Source organism: Oncorhynchus tshawytscha, linkage group LG20, assembly GCF_018296145.1.
Source record: "Oncorhynchus tshawytscha isolate Ot180627B linkage group LG20, Otsh_v2.0, whole genome shotgun sequence".
In the NCBI taxonomy this organism is placed as follows: domain Eukaryota; kingdom Metazoa; phylum Chordata; class Actinopteri; order Salmoniformes; family Salmonidae; genus Oncorhynchus; species Oncorhynchus tshawytscha.
Genome location: NC_056448.1, coordinates 9,980,990 through 9,999,810, shown reverse-complemented (window position 1 = coordinate 9,999,810; position 18,821 = coordinate 9,980,990). Strand labels below are relative to the sequence as shown.

Sequence of the window (18,821 nt, the reverse complement as noted above, 5' to 3'; positions counted from 1 at the left end):
ACCACTACTGGATCTTCAGGTCAGAGCTCTAGAAAGAGTCCAGAGTTCCCGAGTTGGTTAATTAACCGTTCAAAACTATTTTTCCCAGTTGTCTTTAAGTCAGAAATCTGAGATTACCCAGTTTCCTGTTGTTTTGAACACAGCATTAATGCTCAGAGGAAGACGGCAGGGTAAGTCAGGAACCAAAACTCCTCCGTAGTGACCCATGAATGCATTCAGTCACATGACAGCTCGATCAGCTGTTTCGATTTCACTTACTCGCATGTCAACTGAGCCAGGATCACATTCAAATGGGGATTGGGAAGTAGGTCCCAAAATGCTCTTCTAAGCGTTGAGGCCAGTCAATTTCTTCCACACCGATCTCAACAAACCATTTCATTATGGACCTCGCTTTGTGCATTAGGGCATTGTCGTGCTGAAACAGGAATGGGCCTTCCCCAAACTGTTGCCACAAAGTTGGAAGCACAGAATCGTCTATGCTGTAGCGTTAAGATTTCATTAAGATTTCCCTTCACTGGACCTAAGGGGCCGAGCTTGAATCATGTAAAAACAGCCCCAGACTATTATTCCTCCACCAACTTTAGTTGGCACTATGCATTGGGACAGGTAGCTATCCGCCAAACCCAGATTTGTCTGCCAGATAGTGAAGCGTGATTCATTACTCCAGAGAAGGCCTTTCCACTGCTCCAGAGTCCAATGGCGGCGAGCTTTACTCCACTCCAGCCGACGCTTGCCATTGCTGCTCGGCCATGGAAACCCATTTCTTGAAGCTTCCGACGAACATTTACTGTGCTGACGTTGCTTCCAGAGGCAGTTTGGTAGTGAGTGTTGCAACCGAGGACAGGTGATTTTTACGCACTACGTGAGCTTGTGTGGCCTACCCCTTCACGGCTGAGCTGTTGTTGCTCCTAGACATTTCCACTTCACAGTAACAGCACTTGCAGCTCTAGCAGGGAAGACATTTGACAAACTGACCTGTTGGAAAGGTGACATTCTACTGTATGATGGTGCCACGTTGAAAGTCACTGAGCTCCTCAGCAAGGCCATTCTACTGCCAATGTTTGCTATGGAGACTGCATGGCTGTGTGCTCGATTTTATACACCGGTTAGCAACGGGTTTGGCTGAAACGGCAGAATCCAGCAGAAAAAATAAACACGCTACAATTTCAAAGTTTTTACTGAGTTACAGTTCATATAAGGAAATCAATCAATTGAAATACATCAGGCCCTAATCTATGGATTTCACGACTGGGAATACAGATATGTATCTGTTGGTCACAGATACCTTTAAAAAAGGTAGAGGTGTGGATCAGAAAACCAGTCAGTATCTGGTGTGACCCCCATTTGCCTCATGCAGCACGACACATCTTCACGTTGATCATACTGTTGTGGTCTGTTGTCCCACTCAATGGCTGTGCGAAGTTGCTGGATATTTGCGTGAATTGGAACACAGTCGTACACATCGATCCAGAGCATCCCAAACATACTCAATGGGTGACATGTCTGGTGAGTATGCAGACCATGGACATTTTCAGCTTCCGGGAATTGTGTACAGATCTTTATGGACATGGGGCCCATGCATTATCGTACTGAAACATGTGATGGCAGCGGATGAATGGCATGACAATGGGCCTCAGGATCTCGTCACGTTATCTGTGCATTCACATTACCATCAATGGTGTTCGTTGCTTATGCTTGCCCATACCATCAATGTCAATGGTGTTCGTTGCTTATGCTTGCCCATACCATCAATGTCAATGGTGTTCATTGCTTATGCTTGCCCATACCATCAATGTCAATGGTGTTCGTTGCTTATGCTTGCCCATACCATAACCCCTACCGCCACCATTGAGCACTGTCTAATTCGGGAACAAACTGTTCACCCACGACGCCATACACGGTCTGCAGTTGTGGCCGGTTGGAAGTACTGCCAAATTTTCTTAAATGACGTCGAGGCGGCTTAAGATAAAATTGAATGTTAATTTCTCTGGCAACAGTTCTCATGGACATTCCTTCAGTCACCATGACAAGTGCATGCTCCCGCAACTTGAGACGTGAAGAGTGGCCTTTTGTCCCCAGCACAAGATGCACCTGTGTAATGCTTTTTAATCACTCTTTATAATGGATCCTCTTGGCAAAGGAGAAATGCTCACTAACAGCTTTTTGTGCGTATGGAGAACATTGAGCTGAAATAAGAGCATTAAACATGAGACCAACACTTTACATGTTGCTTTTATTTTTGTTCAGTATATATTTAGAAAGTGTTTGTCATTTAAATGCCCTACTTTTGAATAGTTAAACATTTCCCATTTTAGTATCTGTACATGAGCTTGTGTCCTCAAGTATGTACAGGAAAAGGCAGTTTGACAAACCTATGCAGCATTACCATTTCATGAAAAATACTTTTGGGCATGTGTATTAGGCAGAAATCTACATTTTACCCTGTCAAGAGGTACTTGGATTATGATATCCTGTAGATCAAAACAAGCCATATTGCCATCTGCAATTGTTATAATTCACTACTATGCATACGTTAGTGCAGTTGAAATAGGCTGTCAATCATTAAAATGGTGAAATGCACTCTCGAAAAGCTACTAGGGCCACTACCTTAGACCAACAAATGACATCCTAGGTTACGCTCTGATTCTACCAAACTCCCGAAGTTGGTACATTTGTACTTCCCTCATTTTAAAATCATTGGTTTTTAGTGCATACATGACATCCTCAGACAAGTCAATTCCTTTGAATTAATGAGGGGATTGTATGCTTTGGGAGAAAGGAGGAGATTCAGAATGTACCCCTAAATAAATAGTGGTACAGGGAAAGTCAAGCAGTGGCTTTTTGAATGACTTATGAGTCTCCAAGTGTAAATGAAAGGGTCTCGTTTCATCTTAAGTGTTTGCAAATCATTTTATTCACGACACAGCATTTAGTCCCCCTGCACATGGCTAGAAAAAGTCACAGCAACGGCACAAACATACAAAATAGTTTAACAAATTCAGTTAAATACATCTTACCCTACCCTGGTACTATGCCCAACCATAGCAAAAATTGATTTCAGTCAAATGTATACAATCTTATTTACAGCAGACCATTTGATCAAAGTGCTTCAGTCCTGATTCTGTTCTTAGGGGAAGAGGGTTTATGTACAATGTTTTACAAATGCTGTAGTAACATGACCTTCCTTAGCTTTCATCTTCCCAGCACAGAATCACACAAAAAAAAGCTTTGTAAGAATGTGCTTCTGGAGATAATGTTCATAAGAAACGTACATAATTTAAGACAGTACTGCCTAAAATATGCTTTTCATAAATATTCAGAGAAACATGTCCAGTAGGGGACTGAAGGTTAGAACCAGTATCGCGCCCTGCATGGCCTCACTTCAAAGGACGACCAGTGTACTGAACTAGACGCAAGGTCGCACGTAGTAGAATCTTTGAAATGTTTTGGGGCTAAGGGGGAAGGAGTGGGGATATAAGAGGCCAAGCCCCCAAAACCCCTTGCCACTTTGGACACACTTGGTGTGAGTAGGACAATTCATACATCATTCACACAACTAATGACAAACATCCCCCAGAAAACACAACTTAATGCACTTCAGAAGGCATCTGGTTGTTGCTCTGTTAAAGAAGCAGAGGTCGTTGGCATGGAGACCAAAGGTAGACGAAACCGACGGGGTTCACTTGGCAGATTGGTTATGACAAGTCATCTTCTGTATTCACAACTGATATCTGGAAGGAAGACAAAAGCACAATGGAAAGTGGACCTTCACAGGCAGAGAATCAAACAATTTACTGATTGAGGGCTAAAGTAGTCTGGCTACTAGCAACAATGAATGGGATTTCCCCCTTAGGGGACAGTCTGCAAGTAAACTCAAGGTGATAAGTCACAATGCACAAAGGGATTGGAAGTTAACACAATCAAGTAGTTAATTACAGAAGTGAACACGCGACTGATTAAGGAGACTACTTACTGCTGGGTAGGTGTGGCCTATATTGGAGGAGTGCCTGCTGATATCAATGTTGAGGTCATCTTCGGTGGTTTTCAGGTACACTGGATTGTCAAAGTTCATGCTCTTTTTATTCTTCAGCTGCCAGTTGCGCCACATCAAGTAGCCTCCTGCAGCAGCCATGGCCAGGAACACTGGGGACAGGAGCCAAAAGTGGGCTCAACATAAGCCATACTGTAGTTTAATATCCAGCTAGCCAGAGACAAGGTTACACAGCGGCGGTGCAATTCAATGGTAACCTGAATAAAATCGCCACAGCCAATCAACTACTATAACTAGGAAAAGCCATTGAATTATTGCTCACCCACCCATCATACAGTTGAGTGTCCTTTAAAAAAAAGTATGAGTCATCGACAGCTGCTGGGGAGAGATGCGGGATGGGGCAGTGACAGCGGTACTTACACACAGGGAGGATAACCCAGGCAGCTGCAGATCCTCTAGCTGTAGAGTCCACCTCACGGATGGCTGTACTGACGTTGGCTTCTACAACAGAAAAAGTTAATCTGAATGAGTCGGTCCTTTGAGGGACCGCGTAAACACAGAAACACTGGTTCGTCTCTCTATTAGTCTGTATTTTAGGGTAACCAATAATCACGTTGTACCAAGAATAACCTTTAGGGCCTAAAGTACAATAGACGCAACTGGTCATGGAAATAATACCTCTAGGAAATGGAACATAGGTGATATGAGAGTTGGTAGTGACATGACTTGCAAACAAGTAGGTGAATGGGAGGGGGGAGAACCAGCTTTTTTCCTCCTCCCTGCCCGTCTGCCAATAGGGTGGCTCTGATCCCTCTGGCAACCCCCCGGGTGGGCAGCTGGGCTCTGGAACATTATGTGGCCATCAGGAGCTGGCAAGAACAGGCTGACGGACCAGTGATTTGGCACAAATCACAGTCTAAGGAAATCTACCACTTCTTTTCACCAAGGGCTCAATCAGGGAAGGAGAACTGGGGCTTACCAGCAGGGACAGGTTGGGGGACAACTTTTGGCACCGTGGTCACTTTGAACAAAAAACACTGAGATCAGCACAAAGGCGTCTTACAAAAATGCCTAAACAAATTACTTAGAAATCAGGCTAATCAAACAAATCCACTACAAATAAAATGCTATATTTGTTACTTTAATTGTAGTCCTCAATTATGCATGCATCCACTGGTTAATTGTAGACATCACTTTAAAAAAAAATCTACCGTTTAACATACCTGGGTGGATGGCATTAATAGCTACTTCCAAAATCTACTTTGACAGTACAGGAATGTCTAACACTCCAGACATCTTGACTGACCAACTTCCCCATAACCACCTCAGTAGAAGGCCGAAAGCTTATAGGCTAATCACCATGACGATGAGTAGCACAGGGAAGCCAAACCAGAGTACAATTAAAATCATTGACATCTTTTAACTAAGAGCCCAAAAAGGCCATGAAACTAGACTACTGGGTCTTGAGTCCTGGCTATAGCCAGGACACGCATGCAGCCCCAGCCGCACATGGCATGCGGGCGGTTGACATCTTTACCTTGGGGGTCAGTGGGACGTATTAGAGCTTTCCCATCATCCTTTGAGGGAGGAGAAGGGCTCACTGTCATAAGAGAACAGAGTATTGTAACGCTTTGGCAAAACTTCAATCACAGATCACATTCTGACTACAGAAATACGTGTTACCATGCAGCTTTTTCATGTTACTTTGTCACAAATTAATTCCTTGCGGAAAAACAGGAAAGCGGAGCAACGCGAAGCACAGAAGCGTTGTAAAAAAATAAAAATGTGCAGAAGTGATCCAAAATTACTAGAGGGAAATCAAATCAATTTTCTATACTGTCCAGCTAACCATAGAGCCTTGTTCAATTGCCAAAGGAATTGGCAACAAAAAGCAGGAAATGTTAAGGCCTATATGACTCTACAGTAGTGCAAAATCTGAAGGCTGCTGATGTAGGATTATGAGCGGCATGAATGAAATGAAGCAGGAGAGACGATTAGATCAGACAAAATATTATCCATACCTGGGCCAAAATTCCCACAAAAAATAATCCTTTTTCATTGATAATTTAATAAAGATCTTTATTAAATTAAGAGCATAGACTACACTGCATGACAAGTATATTAGGCGATAGATCTTGGTTAATGGCAGTGGGGTGCACAGCCTGAGCTTTCCCCGCTAGTACCCTCACTAAGCAAATCCGACCCCTTTGTCTCATGCAAATGAAAAGCGTCAAGCACAGTCTATCCTAGCATTCCATCAATTACCAGGCAAGACAGTTACCTTCTATTTGGGTAGAAAACATGTTGCTTTCTTGATCAAATCTAAAAAAAGCAGTATATAAAGCATTCAAGTGACAGGAGTCCCTCTTATTGGCCCCTACAATAACCCCCGGTCCCCTCTGCACCCTGGGTGGTTCATTAAATCAAACTGATTTTAAAAAGCCCAGTGCCATCTCAACTATATTCCCAAACATCAGTGGCTCTGAGAGGGGAAGAAAATGCAGCAGAGGCTTTTAGAAGGGCAGTTGGGATGAAGCAGAAGACAGGCAAACAGAGGGCCAGACAGCCTGGCTACAGCAGTCAGGCTTCACAAGCAACAGAGGGGAAAGAAATGCTTGGGTGACAGAATGGGAGTTAAAGGCCTCTAAAGAGGGCTCGTACAAAAAAAAAAAAAAGTTTAACCCCTCACTGCCCAACCGGATGTTAACGTTAAGGTACTTGCCTGGTCGACAGTGAAGGCCGTTTGAAGCGAGCGTCTGGTCTTTCGGACACACGCACGTGTATTTGGGGGAGTATTTGTTGATCTGTGGAGCTGGCAGGCACATGTAGGTACAGCCACCGTTCTGAGCCTTCTCATTGCACCAGTTTGTCCCTGTGTGGAATCAAAATGGAGGGAACCAGTTAGCCTGTGCCCCATACTTCTAGGATACATTACGTGAAGAACTACACTACTTTGCCTTAACACAGATCAATCTAGTCACGCCTACATGACAGCATTTTGATGTCCTAAAATATCCTAGTCAGAGTTTTTTTTTAAGCATTTAGAGAGGCTAGCCAGTTAGCGCATGGCAGGATCCTTGTTTTTGACCTTTCCTTATCTAACGGTTACAGGGGTCAATGGAGTAGACTGAGGACGGTTACATATGAGTGTGGAGCTGTGAATTTCACAGAGGCAGCAAACACAGCCCTCTCTCCCTGTGATCTAGGCTAACTAACATAGCCCTCTCTCTCAAGCCCCAGTGATCAGGCTAACATCTGGCAGCCTTACCAGGCAGCTGGATTAGCTCGTGGTAAACAATGAGGTCCTGTGGCTCGTTCAGATTGCTTGCCAGGGTAATCACATCAGAGCCTGTGAACTTGTTTGCTCCGTAGATTGCCTCGTTCTCCCCATCTGTCCAAAACACTCGATCCTGAAACAAAACCAGTCACACTAAACCCCAGAGCAGATGCCAGTAGAAATGGCTTGGGACCTATGCTTCAGAGAAGGAAAGACAACGAACAGATATTTATTCTAACAGTAATTCTGTCAAATGCCACCAGGGGTAAATGCCATTGATCACCACAGAGAAAATATGGTGTTTACAGAAAACCAGTTAATCACTTTGAACAGATTTAGCAAATGACCAATTATGAATGTTAATAAAAGCATGTGTTTGCTGGGTAGCATTATCACAAGGAATCCAATTGTAGACGCAAAACTACAATCTGTCAATTGCCCTGCCAGTGTATTAGTTATAGGAAGTAGCTTTCGCACACTTGTTATATACACGTCACCACCCTCACAGCGCATCGAGAGCCATACCTCGAAAACAGTGACAGCGAAGGGGTGAGCCAGGTATCCTGGGGACTGGAGCACTTTCCTCCGGTTGTCTCCATTCAGGTCGACACTAGAGAGCATGTGCAACTTTGAGTCCACCCAATACAGTCTACTCTTGATCAGGTCTAAGGGAAGGAAATGAATACACATTCATCACACCCTGTTGCCGTCAAAGCAATTGAACCTGCTCAAAGGGTAAATGCACATGAGGTATAATGCAGTGACGGGACAATCAGAATCCAGCTTTACCCACCCAGAGTGATTCCATTGGGCCACTGAATATCAGTCTCGACCAGGACCTGCCTGTCAACCCCGTTCATGCCCGACTTCTCAATCTTAGCTGGTTCACCCCAATCAGACCAGTACAAGAATCTAGAACACGGGCAGAGAGGAGATCAAATAATTATGAGGGTTCAGAAAGGTGGAAGCATTCAGGAACTGTTCAACAGAAATGCAGAACCCCCATTAAATACAGTAACTTTACCCAGAGAGTGGATCAACAGCGACGGATGCAGGCTCTTTCAAACCGCTGTCAAAGAGAACTTTTCGTTTGGTGCCGATGAAGTTGGCCACAGCTATGGTCTTGGTACCGAGGTCTGACCAGTAGATGTTCTTGTAGATCCAGTCAACTGCGATCCCCACTGGTGTCTGGACGTTACCTATCACCTTCACATGACTTCCTACATCTCCTCGCTTATCCAACACCGTGCTGGAAAGACAAGGTGTTGAGAAACATGTGCTCGGTTTGAGGTTACTCATTGAGCCAAAAAAAAAAAGAAGTTTGTATTGTTTACTGCTGGGAAGTATAGCGAACATATGCTCAGTGAACTTTGGCCCTGGTTACCATGTAAAACTGATTTCATACGTCTGTCAGAAACCAGTGATAACAGGTCAAGGTGAACAGACTCCATCATAGACCATCTATGGGCTGAGACTTAATCGCATGTGGGCGTGACGGGACACGTTGCACCTGAAGATGGGACCCATAGCTACCTGAAGATGGCCCTCTGGCTCAGGTCAGCCCAGAAGAGCGTCTGCTGGGTGAAGTCTGCATCCAGTGCCACTGTGTTCCGCAGCTGCTCCACGATCTGCGTGTACTCCCTCCTCTCCAGACCCAGCTTCCGGATGTCCCTTCGGTTAGTGAAGATCAGACAGGGCTCCGTGCCTTGAGGGAGCCACATAGACACTCATTCATAATGACAATACAATGGAGCCTTTAAGTCAGTCCTCATGTCAGAACACTAATCACGAGTCACCGAGTCAGGAATGGCACAAAAAAAAAAAAAAACATCCCCAGCTGGACTTCTCAGATCAAGGTCGTTGCAAACTATATCACTGCTTTTCCATTTGAGCTTGGACTACAATAAATAAAATGTATAGCAGCTTGAGAAGTCAAACACATTGATCAGGACAGATCGACATGGGGTACCGAGTCATTGGACCGGATGCCCATTAGTGACGCTGCGTTCCTCTAGCGCGCCAACGTCTGCCTAGGCATCCCTCTGCCATGTGCTCGTGGTGGTACAGCATGGTGTATACACGCCAGGCTGAGCCAACTTACCCACGGCCTTGCACACTCCCGTGGTGGGGTCCATCTGGTAACTGTTGTGGCACTCGCACTTATACCCTCCCTTCAGGTTGATACAGATCTGACTACAGATCCCAGGATTCATACACTCATCTATGTCTGCAGGAAAGGGGGAAAAAAAAAAACCATGAATAGTCACTAACAGGAGGTCAATGAATTTAGTTGTGAATACCAAGTCAAATGTAAGAGATTTAGTATGTCTCAATACCCAGTTACAAATGTCAGCTGAAAACACCTTTCTTTCGCATGAGTTAACAAATAGTGTATGGGTTAATGATTAGATATGGCTCCTACCCCCGCAGGTTTTACGGTCTATGAGCTGCAGTCCAGGGGTGCAGTCACACTCGTAGCCAATCACCATGTCCCTGCACATGTGGGAGCAGCCGCCATTGTTCAGCAGACACTCGTTCAGGTCTGAGACGGGAACAGCAGAACGGTGGTTACTCATGCCCTTTATTCACAAACAAAGGCCTGCCTGAAAATCAATCACATCAGTGGACTGGCTTCGGCTGGCTGAACGATAGTGGACTAATGGGAATCGCTGTAGTGTAGGATGAGTTTGACAAGGACAATATGAGGTATCCTCCATGGGACAGGTCAAAAGGGTAACATGTATATAGTAAGTGGTATACACAAACAGAGAAACACTTGCGTCAACCCCATAATGTTCTGCGGTCTACAACCAGGGCAGTATTGCAACTTGCAAGGCAACCCATTCATGGCTCTTCATCGTGACTGAACAAATCACAAGACTACACAGTAACTGATCTCAACCTCGCATCTACTGCTTAATTATAAACAGGTTTGGTTCCCATCCACTTACTGCACTCTTTGATGGGCTCGTCGCTCCAGTCAGGACAGTCCCGGGCCTTGTTGCACACTTTGCTCATCTCGATACACTCGCCACTCCGACACTTGAACCGGTCAGGGCCGTTGCACTGCGTCACTGAGTCGTGAAAGAACGTGACATTACTGTTAAACAGGTACAGTGACACAATGGAAGTGGGTGTAGGAGATTGAGAGTCGACGACTACAAATGTTGTGACTATCCCCCATAGAAACACGGTGGGCTTAATTGCACATGCAACTAACGCAATTCATGGGACTGCTTGAAGTCAATACTTCCATAATCTCATTGCTGTAATCCTGAATCAAATTAAAGTATTTATTGAGCATATTTTGACCCAACTCACAGGAATAACTGAACACCAACCCAAAAATGACCTCGTGTCAGAAACGTTCTGTAGTGTAGCAACACCATGTACAGTCGTTCGGGACGACATTACTCCTGGTTGAACACTCACAGTTTTTGCAGTTGACTTCGTCGGTGCCATCTGCACAATCACGCAAGCTGTTGCACTGTCTGCTGCCGTGGATACAGGTGCCGTCCTCGCACTTGAACTGGTCTGGCCTGCAGGTACGAACAGCTGGAGGGGAAAGAACACAGACCTGTTACACCATTAACCCATTTGCACTCAATACCTACACCAGTCATAACCATAAAAAAACAGAAACCCATGACAGCTGCTGTGAACACAGAGTATAAAGACAAGCACGTTTTTTTTTATGGCCAGATCCTTTTATTGCAATATAGTTTTATTGTAATAGAAGGCTCCATTTATGATCATATGAAAGCAGTGCAATCTGACCTGTGTAGCAAAAAAAAAAAAAAAGTAGTAACAAAAATAAGGTACATCGGCTGGCCTGCTGGAACTTGCAGGCGGTCTGATTAAGCCGCTCCACACTTACGACAGTTCGCTTCGTCACTGCCGTCCTTGCAGTCGGAGTCTCCGTCACAGCGCCACTTGCGGTGGATGCACTCCCCAGAGCCACACTGAGTCTCGCTGGGTGAACATTTAGCCGGGGGCGTGGGGTGGCGACCACAGCGCTGAGGGGATTCGTCCGATTGGTCCTGGCAATCCACGTCGTCGTCACACACCCAGCTGCCAGGGATACAGGTGGCGTTGCCACACTGAAACTCGCTGGGGCCGCAGGACGACGGGGCACACTCCTGCTCGTCACTCCCGTCACCACAGTCGTCCTCGCCGTTGCACACAAAGTTACGGGAGATGCAGCGGCCGCTCGCACAGGTGAACTCCAGCGAGGCGCACGTGATGTTACCTGTGTGAGTGAACAGAGTACTCAGTACTGTGACGCCAATGTAGGAATCAACAACCATGTACTCCTAAATTAACTGTTGCTGCTTGGAGTCATTCAAAAATACACAGTAAGGAAATCCACCTAGCGGTTCGAGGGACACCTCTCGCCCTACGGCTACATGGCAAAGCGACTCACCGCAGTTCATTTCATCCTCGCCGTTATCGCAGTCCTTCTCTCCATCACACTTCCAGAAGACCGGGATGCATTGGGTGGACCCGGCACCACAGCTAAACTCATTCACACGGCAGGTCCTGGTGTCTGCAGGGCACATGGATGGAGAGGGAGTGAATTTATAGACCTTTAGTGCTGCAAGTGTTTGGGATGGGAAATGCTTAACACACAATTCTGCAGGGCGCTGGGCTAGGCTGGCTAATGGAGCACTGAGCGATATATTGAGCGGAGCACTGAGTCGACTGCCTCTGACAGCAAACGTAGGCGGTTAGACAAATTTGATACATTTTCAAATCAATTGATCTTGATGTGTTCAACAAGATTAGTGTGTGTACGCTCCCTCTCTTTACAGGGTAGGTACTGTATAGATCAGATTACGAATGCTTCCTTAACTAGGCTGAGAGTCCAGAGCATGTCTTCGAGCCCATTCAAAACTCTTACAAGCCTCTATCTAGTGGCGATTGGCACAACACCTGTTGGTTAGGAATCAAACCTAGAGGAATTTAATATTGCAATCAAAGACAATCCATCAGGAACTGACCTACTAATCATACCATTGAAGCAGAGGAGACAGACAATTCATGTGTAACAGGGATAAAGGAAGGTCTGGTGAGTGCGCGCTACCAAATCAATGAAACTATTTCTGAGGAATGCATATGAAAGCATGCTGGGCAGTATCAGTCAGGCGAGCTTGTGAAGCATTAGCTCCACATCGGAGAAGAAAACTCATACTGCTCCTAATGTAACATCACACACAACGGGCTCAGAGAGTAATGTACGATGGCAGATGAACGGACAGACCAGTGTTGGAAATAATCTTAACGTCTCATCAAATCAACATTTTATAAAGCCAGTCTTACATCAGCTGATGTCTCAAAGTGCTGTACAGAATCTAAGGCTAAAACCCCCCAAAACAGCAAGCAATGCAGGTGTAGAAGCAGCCTCATCTAACCTAATGCACTTTTGGGAGCGAATTGCTTAATAGACAACCGCTTCTAACTAAAGGACATTTTGGGAGAATTAAGAGTTCCTCAATATTTAAATGTGGTGACTCACATTCTCACACAATCACCATGCGTACTGACAGAGCGCTTTTCCGACAGCTGGTCAAACAAACCAGTGACGTCTTGACCTGCACGTACACACAAACCACCCCAAATAGGACTGACACCCTGCTCATTGTGTACTGCAGAGGAATACATTGCTGCTGCCCACATCACTGGGAACAATCCCGTTTGGAACATTAAATGAAGGCTTGTAATGTGGCCACCTGGTCTCTATGCAAGTCGAACTATGCGAGGGTGCACGGAGGACATGCACTTAAAGCAGTATAGCGGAAAGGGCCAGAGTAACCTGATCTAATCTTGATCCAAAGCCATATCCACAAACTGACAGTTGTTGCATTGGCTGACAGTGGGAGGCACATGGTGAAACTGTGATTAAACGCCCATGTGAGATTGACAACCTGACCCACTTATTATGGAAGAGGCAATTTAACCCAACTTTTCATCATACTGTAAGTGGAGGCAAAACATTCAAACATTTTAGACAGGGATACGAAGATCAGAAGGAAAAGGAGTCCCAATCTGGGGCTGGCTTGTTGCAGATCACTTACGGCAAACATCCACGCTCTCGTCAGAGCCATCCTCGCAGTCTGGCTCACCGTCGCAGTGCCATCTCTTGGGGACGCATTGGCCATTGCGACAGACAAAATCCACCGCCGCACAGGTCTTACGAACTGCAAAGGCACAGCGGCATCGAGTGTGTTAGTGATACAGCATGTGAGCTTCAGAATCAGACCAAGTGAAGCATCTTGGTCTTTCAGTGTGAGGACAAAATCCACCCCAAAGTATCACAAATAAGAGCCGAAGGTCAGCTCCGAACTAGACCAATATAAGGATTGACAATGTGCCCTTTAAAAATCATAGTCACTATAGTGTATATTTAGTATAGTGGTCCATTTCAGGATTTCCAAACATGGTTCTGGGGTCCCACTACACAGCTGATTCAAATAATCAAAGCTTGAAGATGAAGTGTTTATCTTCAATCAGCTGTGTAGTGCTAGGACAATAACCAAGAGGTGCACCCAGGGGGCCCTAAGGACAGAGTTTGGGAAAATCCTGGTCTATTGCACTGAGCATAGTATTAGTTAAACAGACCTCCACAATGGCAAAGCACTACCCTCGCACTCAACCTCCCACTTACCCCACCCTATTTTCAGTCACTTCATGTCCACTGTGCTAAAGAGCCTCCTCACAGGCCATTCCTCCTTGTGACTAGATTGCCACCTATTGCCAGAGGCCCATCTAACTCTTATGGTAGTCCCATCAACATTAATGTCACTAGGGCTGTGTTGGTAATGTATACAGTCAATAGAGGGATCGACGGGCAGAGAGACAAAGGAAACAGATGGGCAGGTAATCCATAGTAACACTAAAGTGGTTATGTCAGCACAGATTTCAGCGAGACCGCAACACACATCCCTTTCTACAGCAACCTCTTCTTTCCCTCCACCGTCTCATCCCCCATGACCCAGATAGCACAGAAAATCAAGGTGACACTCAGTTTGCCCAGATGGGGCTTGTGGGCGCGTCTCCGTCACGGCCATTTTTAGCTCTCCAGAACCGGCGCCACTTACACCAGGTCATGATAACCCCAGTGGATTCAGACACAGCACCAACGGGGCCAAGATAAGGGTGGTTTCATAACAGGCTATGCCACTGATTTGTCACCGATCTGATGAAATAGTGTGAGAGGCGGTTCGTGCGTCTCACCACAGGTGTGCTCGTCACTGCCGTCGGAGCAGTCCTCATCCCCGTCACACTGCCAGACAGACGGGATGCAGCGGCCATTCCCACACTGGAACTGACTGGGCTCACATTCTGTCTTCGATCCTGTAAGGAACAAGGAAATACTCATTGCACAACAATGTGGAACTGGCGTTTGAGTCTCCAGGCTTCAAGGACTACAACATTCCATCTCGTTCGTCACCAAATTGAAAGTGCTGACCTGGGTCGTGTCTGTAGTACACAGAACAAAGCCATCACCACATGCACACATTCAGCCAAGCGATGGTTAAGCCAAATTCAAAAGCCAGAGTCAAATTCTAAATGACTGTCTATGGGGTTAATATTGACAGAGGGAAGAGAGTTCATTTGACATCACCAATAACCCACTGTGCCGTAGGTACCAGCCAGCCACAGTGAAACACGGCATATGGCTCCTGTATGATAGAGTGGCTGTTGCCAGCCAGCTACGAGCCTGTGCAGAGAGGAGAAAGTACAGCCGGACCATGTCTAATGACCCCCTGCTCCTCAGAGTGTGCCTGAGTGACCTGCTCAGTATGGTACACTTCTGCAGCAGGGAGCTAACAGACCTGTGTGACAGGAGGCCAATACCACCAGCACAATAGTCTGCCTGGGACCGACTAGTAATTGTCCTGGGCAGTGGCCAAAGGGTGTCCGAAATGGCACCCTATTGCTTAAATAGCGCACACACTTTTGAACAGACGCCTTCGAGTCAAAAGCAGTGCACTAAATAAGCAAAAGGGTGCCATTTTCAGACACAGCCATTTTCTAAACAAGCCAGCAGATCAGGCTCTTGAAGGGTAGAATGCCAAAGAACGATCAAGAGGGTCATATAAAGCAGAGTGCTTGCAGTGTGGACATTAGCATAAGTCTCAGGGGCACTACCAAACAAGTGGCTGATATGGGTCCTCATACACAGAGAGATTACATTAATCAGTGCCACTCATGCCCAAACCATCCAGTGATAGTTCAAGGCAATGACCGGTGTGTAGCAGCAGTGCTCCTATAGTGGTTCACACTACATCTAAACCAATGACCCCCAAACCGCAACTAGAATAATAAGGCTGGTCCTGAGGGGCAGGGCATAAAAATGAAGTCCCAGGCCAAAAATACACAGTACAAGGCTGAATCATGTGAATATTAGTCATTAGTCAACTGTATAGGTCCTACTGCTCATCTGTTCTATAGAGCAAGGACAGCTCACAGCAGGAGTACCTCAGACACATCTCTGCTATTGTAACACATTTTGTGCAGTTGCTTCACTGAAAAGCCTGGGGGCAGTGGATCTGTTGATTAAAGCTTGATAGTAGGCAATAACTTGGACAAATACTGAACAAAAATAGAAACGCAACATTTTACTTTTCATAGGAAATCAATCATTTTAAATAAATGCTTAAGGCCATAATCTAGGGATTTCACATGACTGGGAATACAGATATGCATCTGTTGGTCACAGATCCCACCCCCCAAAAAAATAGGATCCCATCACATATCTCTGCATTCAAATTGCCATCGATGAAATGCAATTGTGTTCGTTGTCTGTATGCCTGCCCACAGCCACCCTGGGGCACTCAGTTCACAACATTGACGTTAGCAAACCGCTTGCCCACACATGGTCTGCGATTTAGAGGCCAGTTGGACGTACTGCCAAATTCTCTAAAACAATGTTGGAGACTGCTTATGGTAGAGAAATGAACATTCAATTCTCTGGCAACAGCTCTGGTGGACATTCCTGCTTGCTGATCGGTCTCATTATTTACCATTTTCAAATTAATTGTAGACTAAGTGTTTGCAATTGTGCAATCATTAATGGCAGAAGGTCTGAAACACTCCAAGGAAATATGTAATTAGGGTTAGACCAATGTCATTGTGAAATGTATGGTTAATACTCAAATAACCAGTTTCCATAATGAAAGCTATAGGGCAAACATTAAAACTGGTGTAGGTAGGCCTAGCCTACTCTTATTTCATTGTATTATACTTTTAATTTAGTAACAAAAGATACATTTTTAAAAAATGCGCACATCTTTCATTCAGGCCCATTGTCTGCTTTGATTGACAAACTCATTTCCGTTCGCCACAGATTGTGTCCGTCTATAGTCCCTGTCCGCTGTGGCCTACAGTCTGAAGACAACGCGCTTTTGAGCACTATTGGTCTCAGTATCACAACCAAAATGGAGAATAAAGCCTTGGTCCTTGGACACAGCTCCATTTTAATTAGGTCAAGGAGAACCTAATTTGCGTATGGTCTCGCTCAATTCACGAAGTGAAAACAAATCAGAGATGCAACAACAAAAGCCCCCGACACTAATAAAATGTTATTTTCACGGTGTGGCAAAACATAACCCTTCACGCTCAATGACAAAGCTAAACACTTCATAGATGGTCTACATACCGATAGGGTAATACAGACAAGCGCTTAATCGCCAATGCCATGCGCTGCAATCCAATAGTCCGCAAATAGTAAGTCACCTGTTCTTTATACATTTGTTCTTTATAAATACCCCCCCCCCAAGAGGAGAATGTGGTGTTGCTACGCTGTCCCACTGGCCAGTGTGAAACAACATAAATCCATTGAAGGCTCGCCCCAATCTTCAGGAATAAATGAACACTGGTGGAACATTCTGTAACCTACAGAGAGCGAATGTTAAAGAGAAGATTCCAAATACACCCCACCCCCCTATCTCAGTACTATTGACTTCAGATTCATTGCAACCCAAACCAATTACCCACACTGACCATTTAAAAAAACTATACGTTTCTAGTGTAACGACCACGTAGCCTACATAAACGCAGGCCTTTTGCCTAGCCGCATTTAAACGACCGACACCTAAAGACTGAAAGCAATTATTCTGGAGTTTGTCAAACCTAGGCATTTTGTTGGAAACGGCAAATGTTGGAATAAAACATGCTGTGGGCACAGTGAAAACCCGTCTGCCCGTTTTGTGCCATATTCGTAGAACGAAAGCAAGGTTGAGTATTACATTGCCGCTGTCAGTCCTCTGTAAAGAAACCATAGGCAGGTGTAATTGGCATAACCAACCCGGTGTTGTACCAACACATTGAAATAGACCACAAAACGTTCAGACATATACAATTAGGCTACGTACCGTGTACAACACCACACTGCTGAAGACATATTGGTAGGATAAGGAGCCCAAGAATAGACGTGACCATTTCGCAGTGTGAGCTGGCCTGGTCGTTCTGCGCGGATATTCACACTGCTACGGATACGACACCTAGCTGGAGAATACAAAAACCTAGTGCCAACCACGCGCTTTTTATCTCATTTAGGCAACACGGGTCAGGCTCTCCCTCCTCTCAAGCTGGTCATCGAGCTGCAAGCCATGTCCTAATTTACTGATAACATCAACCTGCACCAAACAACCGCGCCAGCAGAGCTGTGTGTGAGCTTTCCCCCCCTCCTTCAAAATGTCATTTTACAAAACAGTAACCCTTTCCCTGCCCACCGGTGATGTTAGGCTATGTGTAATGCTATTCTGATGGGAAGTGTTTCGATACATATGCTATTACAATTCATAACTGTAGCCGAGATGAAAATGTATGTATGATTGTCAAGGGGCAATTAGCTGAGTGATTGATTGACCGATTGATTCCACTAATTGGTTAATTGATTGATTACTAGTCAATCTAGCGTGAGTGGGACATATCACTGGCCAGACTTCATGGGACTGTGGATAAAAAATAAAGGATCTAGCCAATAACAGCACATAACTGCAGTAATTGCAGTCAACTTACAGAGCAATTGAACATACTGTTTGAAAAGTGAAAGAGTGCAATGAAAGCCAGCCATACAGGGGTTAATGTGGACCAATTTTTATGTTTAAGCTACAAGTTTCCGATATCTCCTTCTTGTTATCCATCCACTTGTTTTTATCAGGAAGACTATTGGGCAGCTGATGAATCTCCCTGCAACTTGCCTGTTCTGTAATAGTAGTGATGTACCAGTAACACAGCTGGAGGCACTTTCTGTCCTAGATTCTGCAGGCAGACCAAAACAAAACTGTAATACTATGCATCATCATGGAATCTCTCTCTCTCTCTTTATCTTTCTTTTTCTTTCTTTCCCTCTCCATAATTATAAATCCATAATTTAGTGCTGTTTGAAAACATAAACCCAGCATTTAGTGTTATTTGCAGACTTTGATGTTCAGATATTGTACTGTGGACACATACACTGAGTGTACAAAACATTAGGAACATCTGCTCTTTCCATGACCTAGACTGACCAGGTGAATCCAGGGGAAAGATATGATCCCTAATTCA

At 45.1% G+C, this 18,821-nt stretch overlaps 1 protein-coding gene across 2 annotated transcripts; it reads right to left on the bottom strand.

Moving 5' to 3' along the window:
• Positions 1-2,896: 2,896 nt before the first annotated feature.
• Positions 2,897-17,951, bottom strand: LOC112219570 (very low-density lipoprotein receptor). Of its 2 annotated transcripts, XM_024380914.2 has the most exons (20): positions 17,645-17,951; positions 14,502-14,621; positions 13,343-13,465; positions 11,692-11,814; positions 11,146-11,517; positions 10,701-10,823; positions 10,220-10,342; positions 9,691-9,810; positions 9,370-9,495; positions 8,802-8,973; positions 8,293-8,517; positions 8,062-8,180; positions 7,794-7,933; positions 7,260-7,401; positions 6,714-6,863; positions 5,529-5,591; positions 4,971-5,012; positions 4,412-4,492; positions 3,974-4,143; positions 2,897-3,731 (listed from the first exon to the last, which is right to left on the bottom strand). In XM_024380914.2, exons 1-20 carry the CDS (start codon positions 17,709-17,711, stop codon positions 3,696-3,698), a joined length of 2,637 nt encoding a protein of 878 aa, XP_024236682.1. In that variant the 5' UTR covers positions 17,712-17,951; the 3' UTR covers positions 2,897-3,695. The 2 variants fall into 2 exon arrangements, with proteins under 2 accessions (XP_024236682.1, XP_024236683.1); XM_024380915.2 differs by lacking the exons at positions 4,971-5,012; positions 5,529-5,591 and having other exon boundaries at positions 17,645-17,950.
• Positions 17,952-18,821: the final 870 nt, after the last annotated feature.

Coding starts and splice junctions, on each gene's coding strand:
- LOC112219570 (XM_024380914.2), bottom strand. CDS start 17,711: ATGGTCACGTCTATTCTTGGGCTCCTTATCCTACCAATATGTCTTCAG. Junction 6,864..7,259: donor CGAGCTAATCCAGCTGCCTG/GTAAGGCTGCCA, acceptor GATTCCACACAG/GGACAAACTGGTGCAATGAG. Junction 4,493..4,970: donor CCCCCAACCTGTCCCTGCTG/GTAAGCCCCAGT, acceptor TTTCTGTTGTAG/AAGCCAACGTCAGTACAGCC.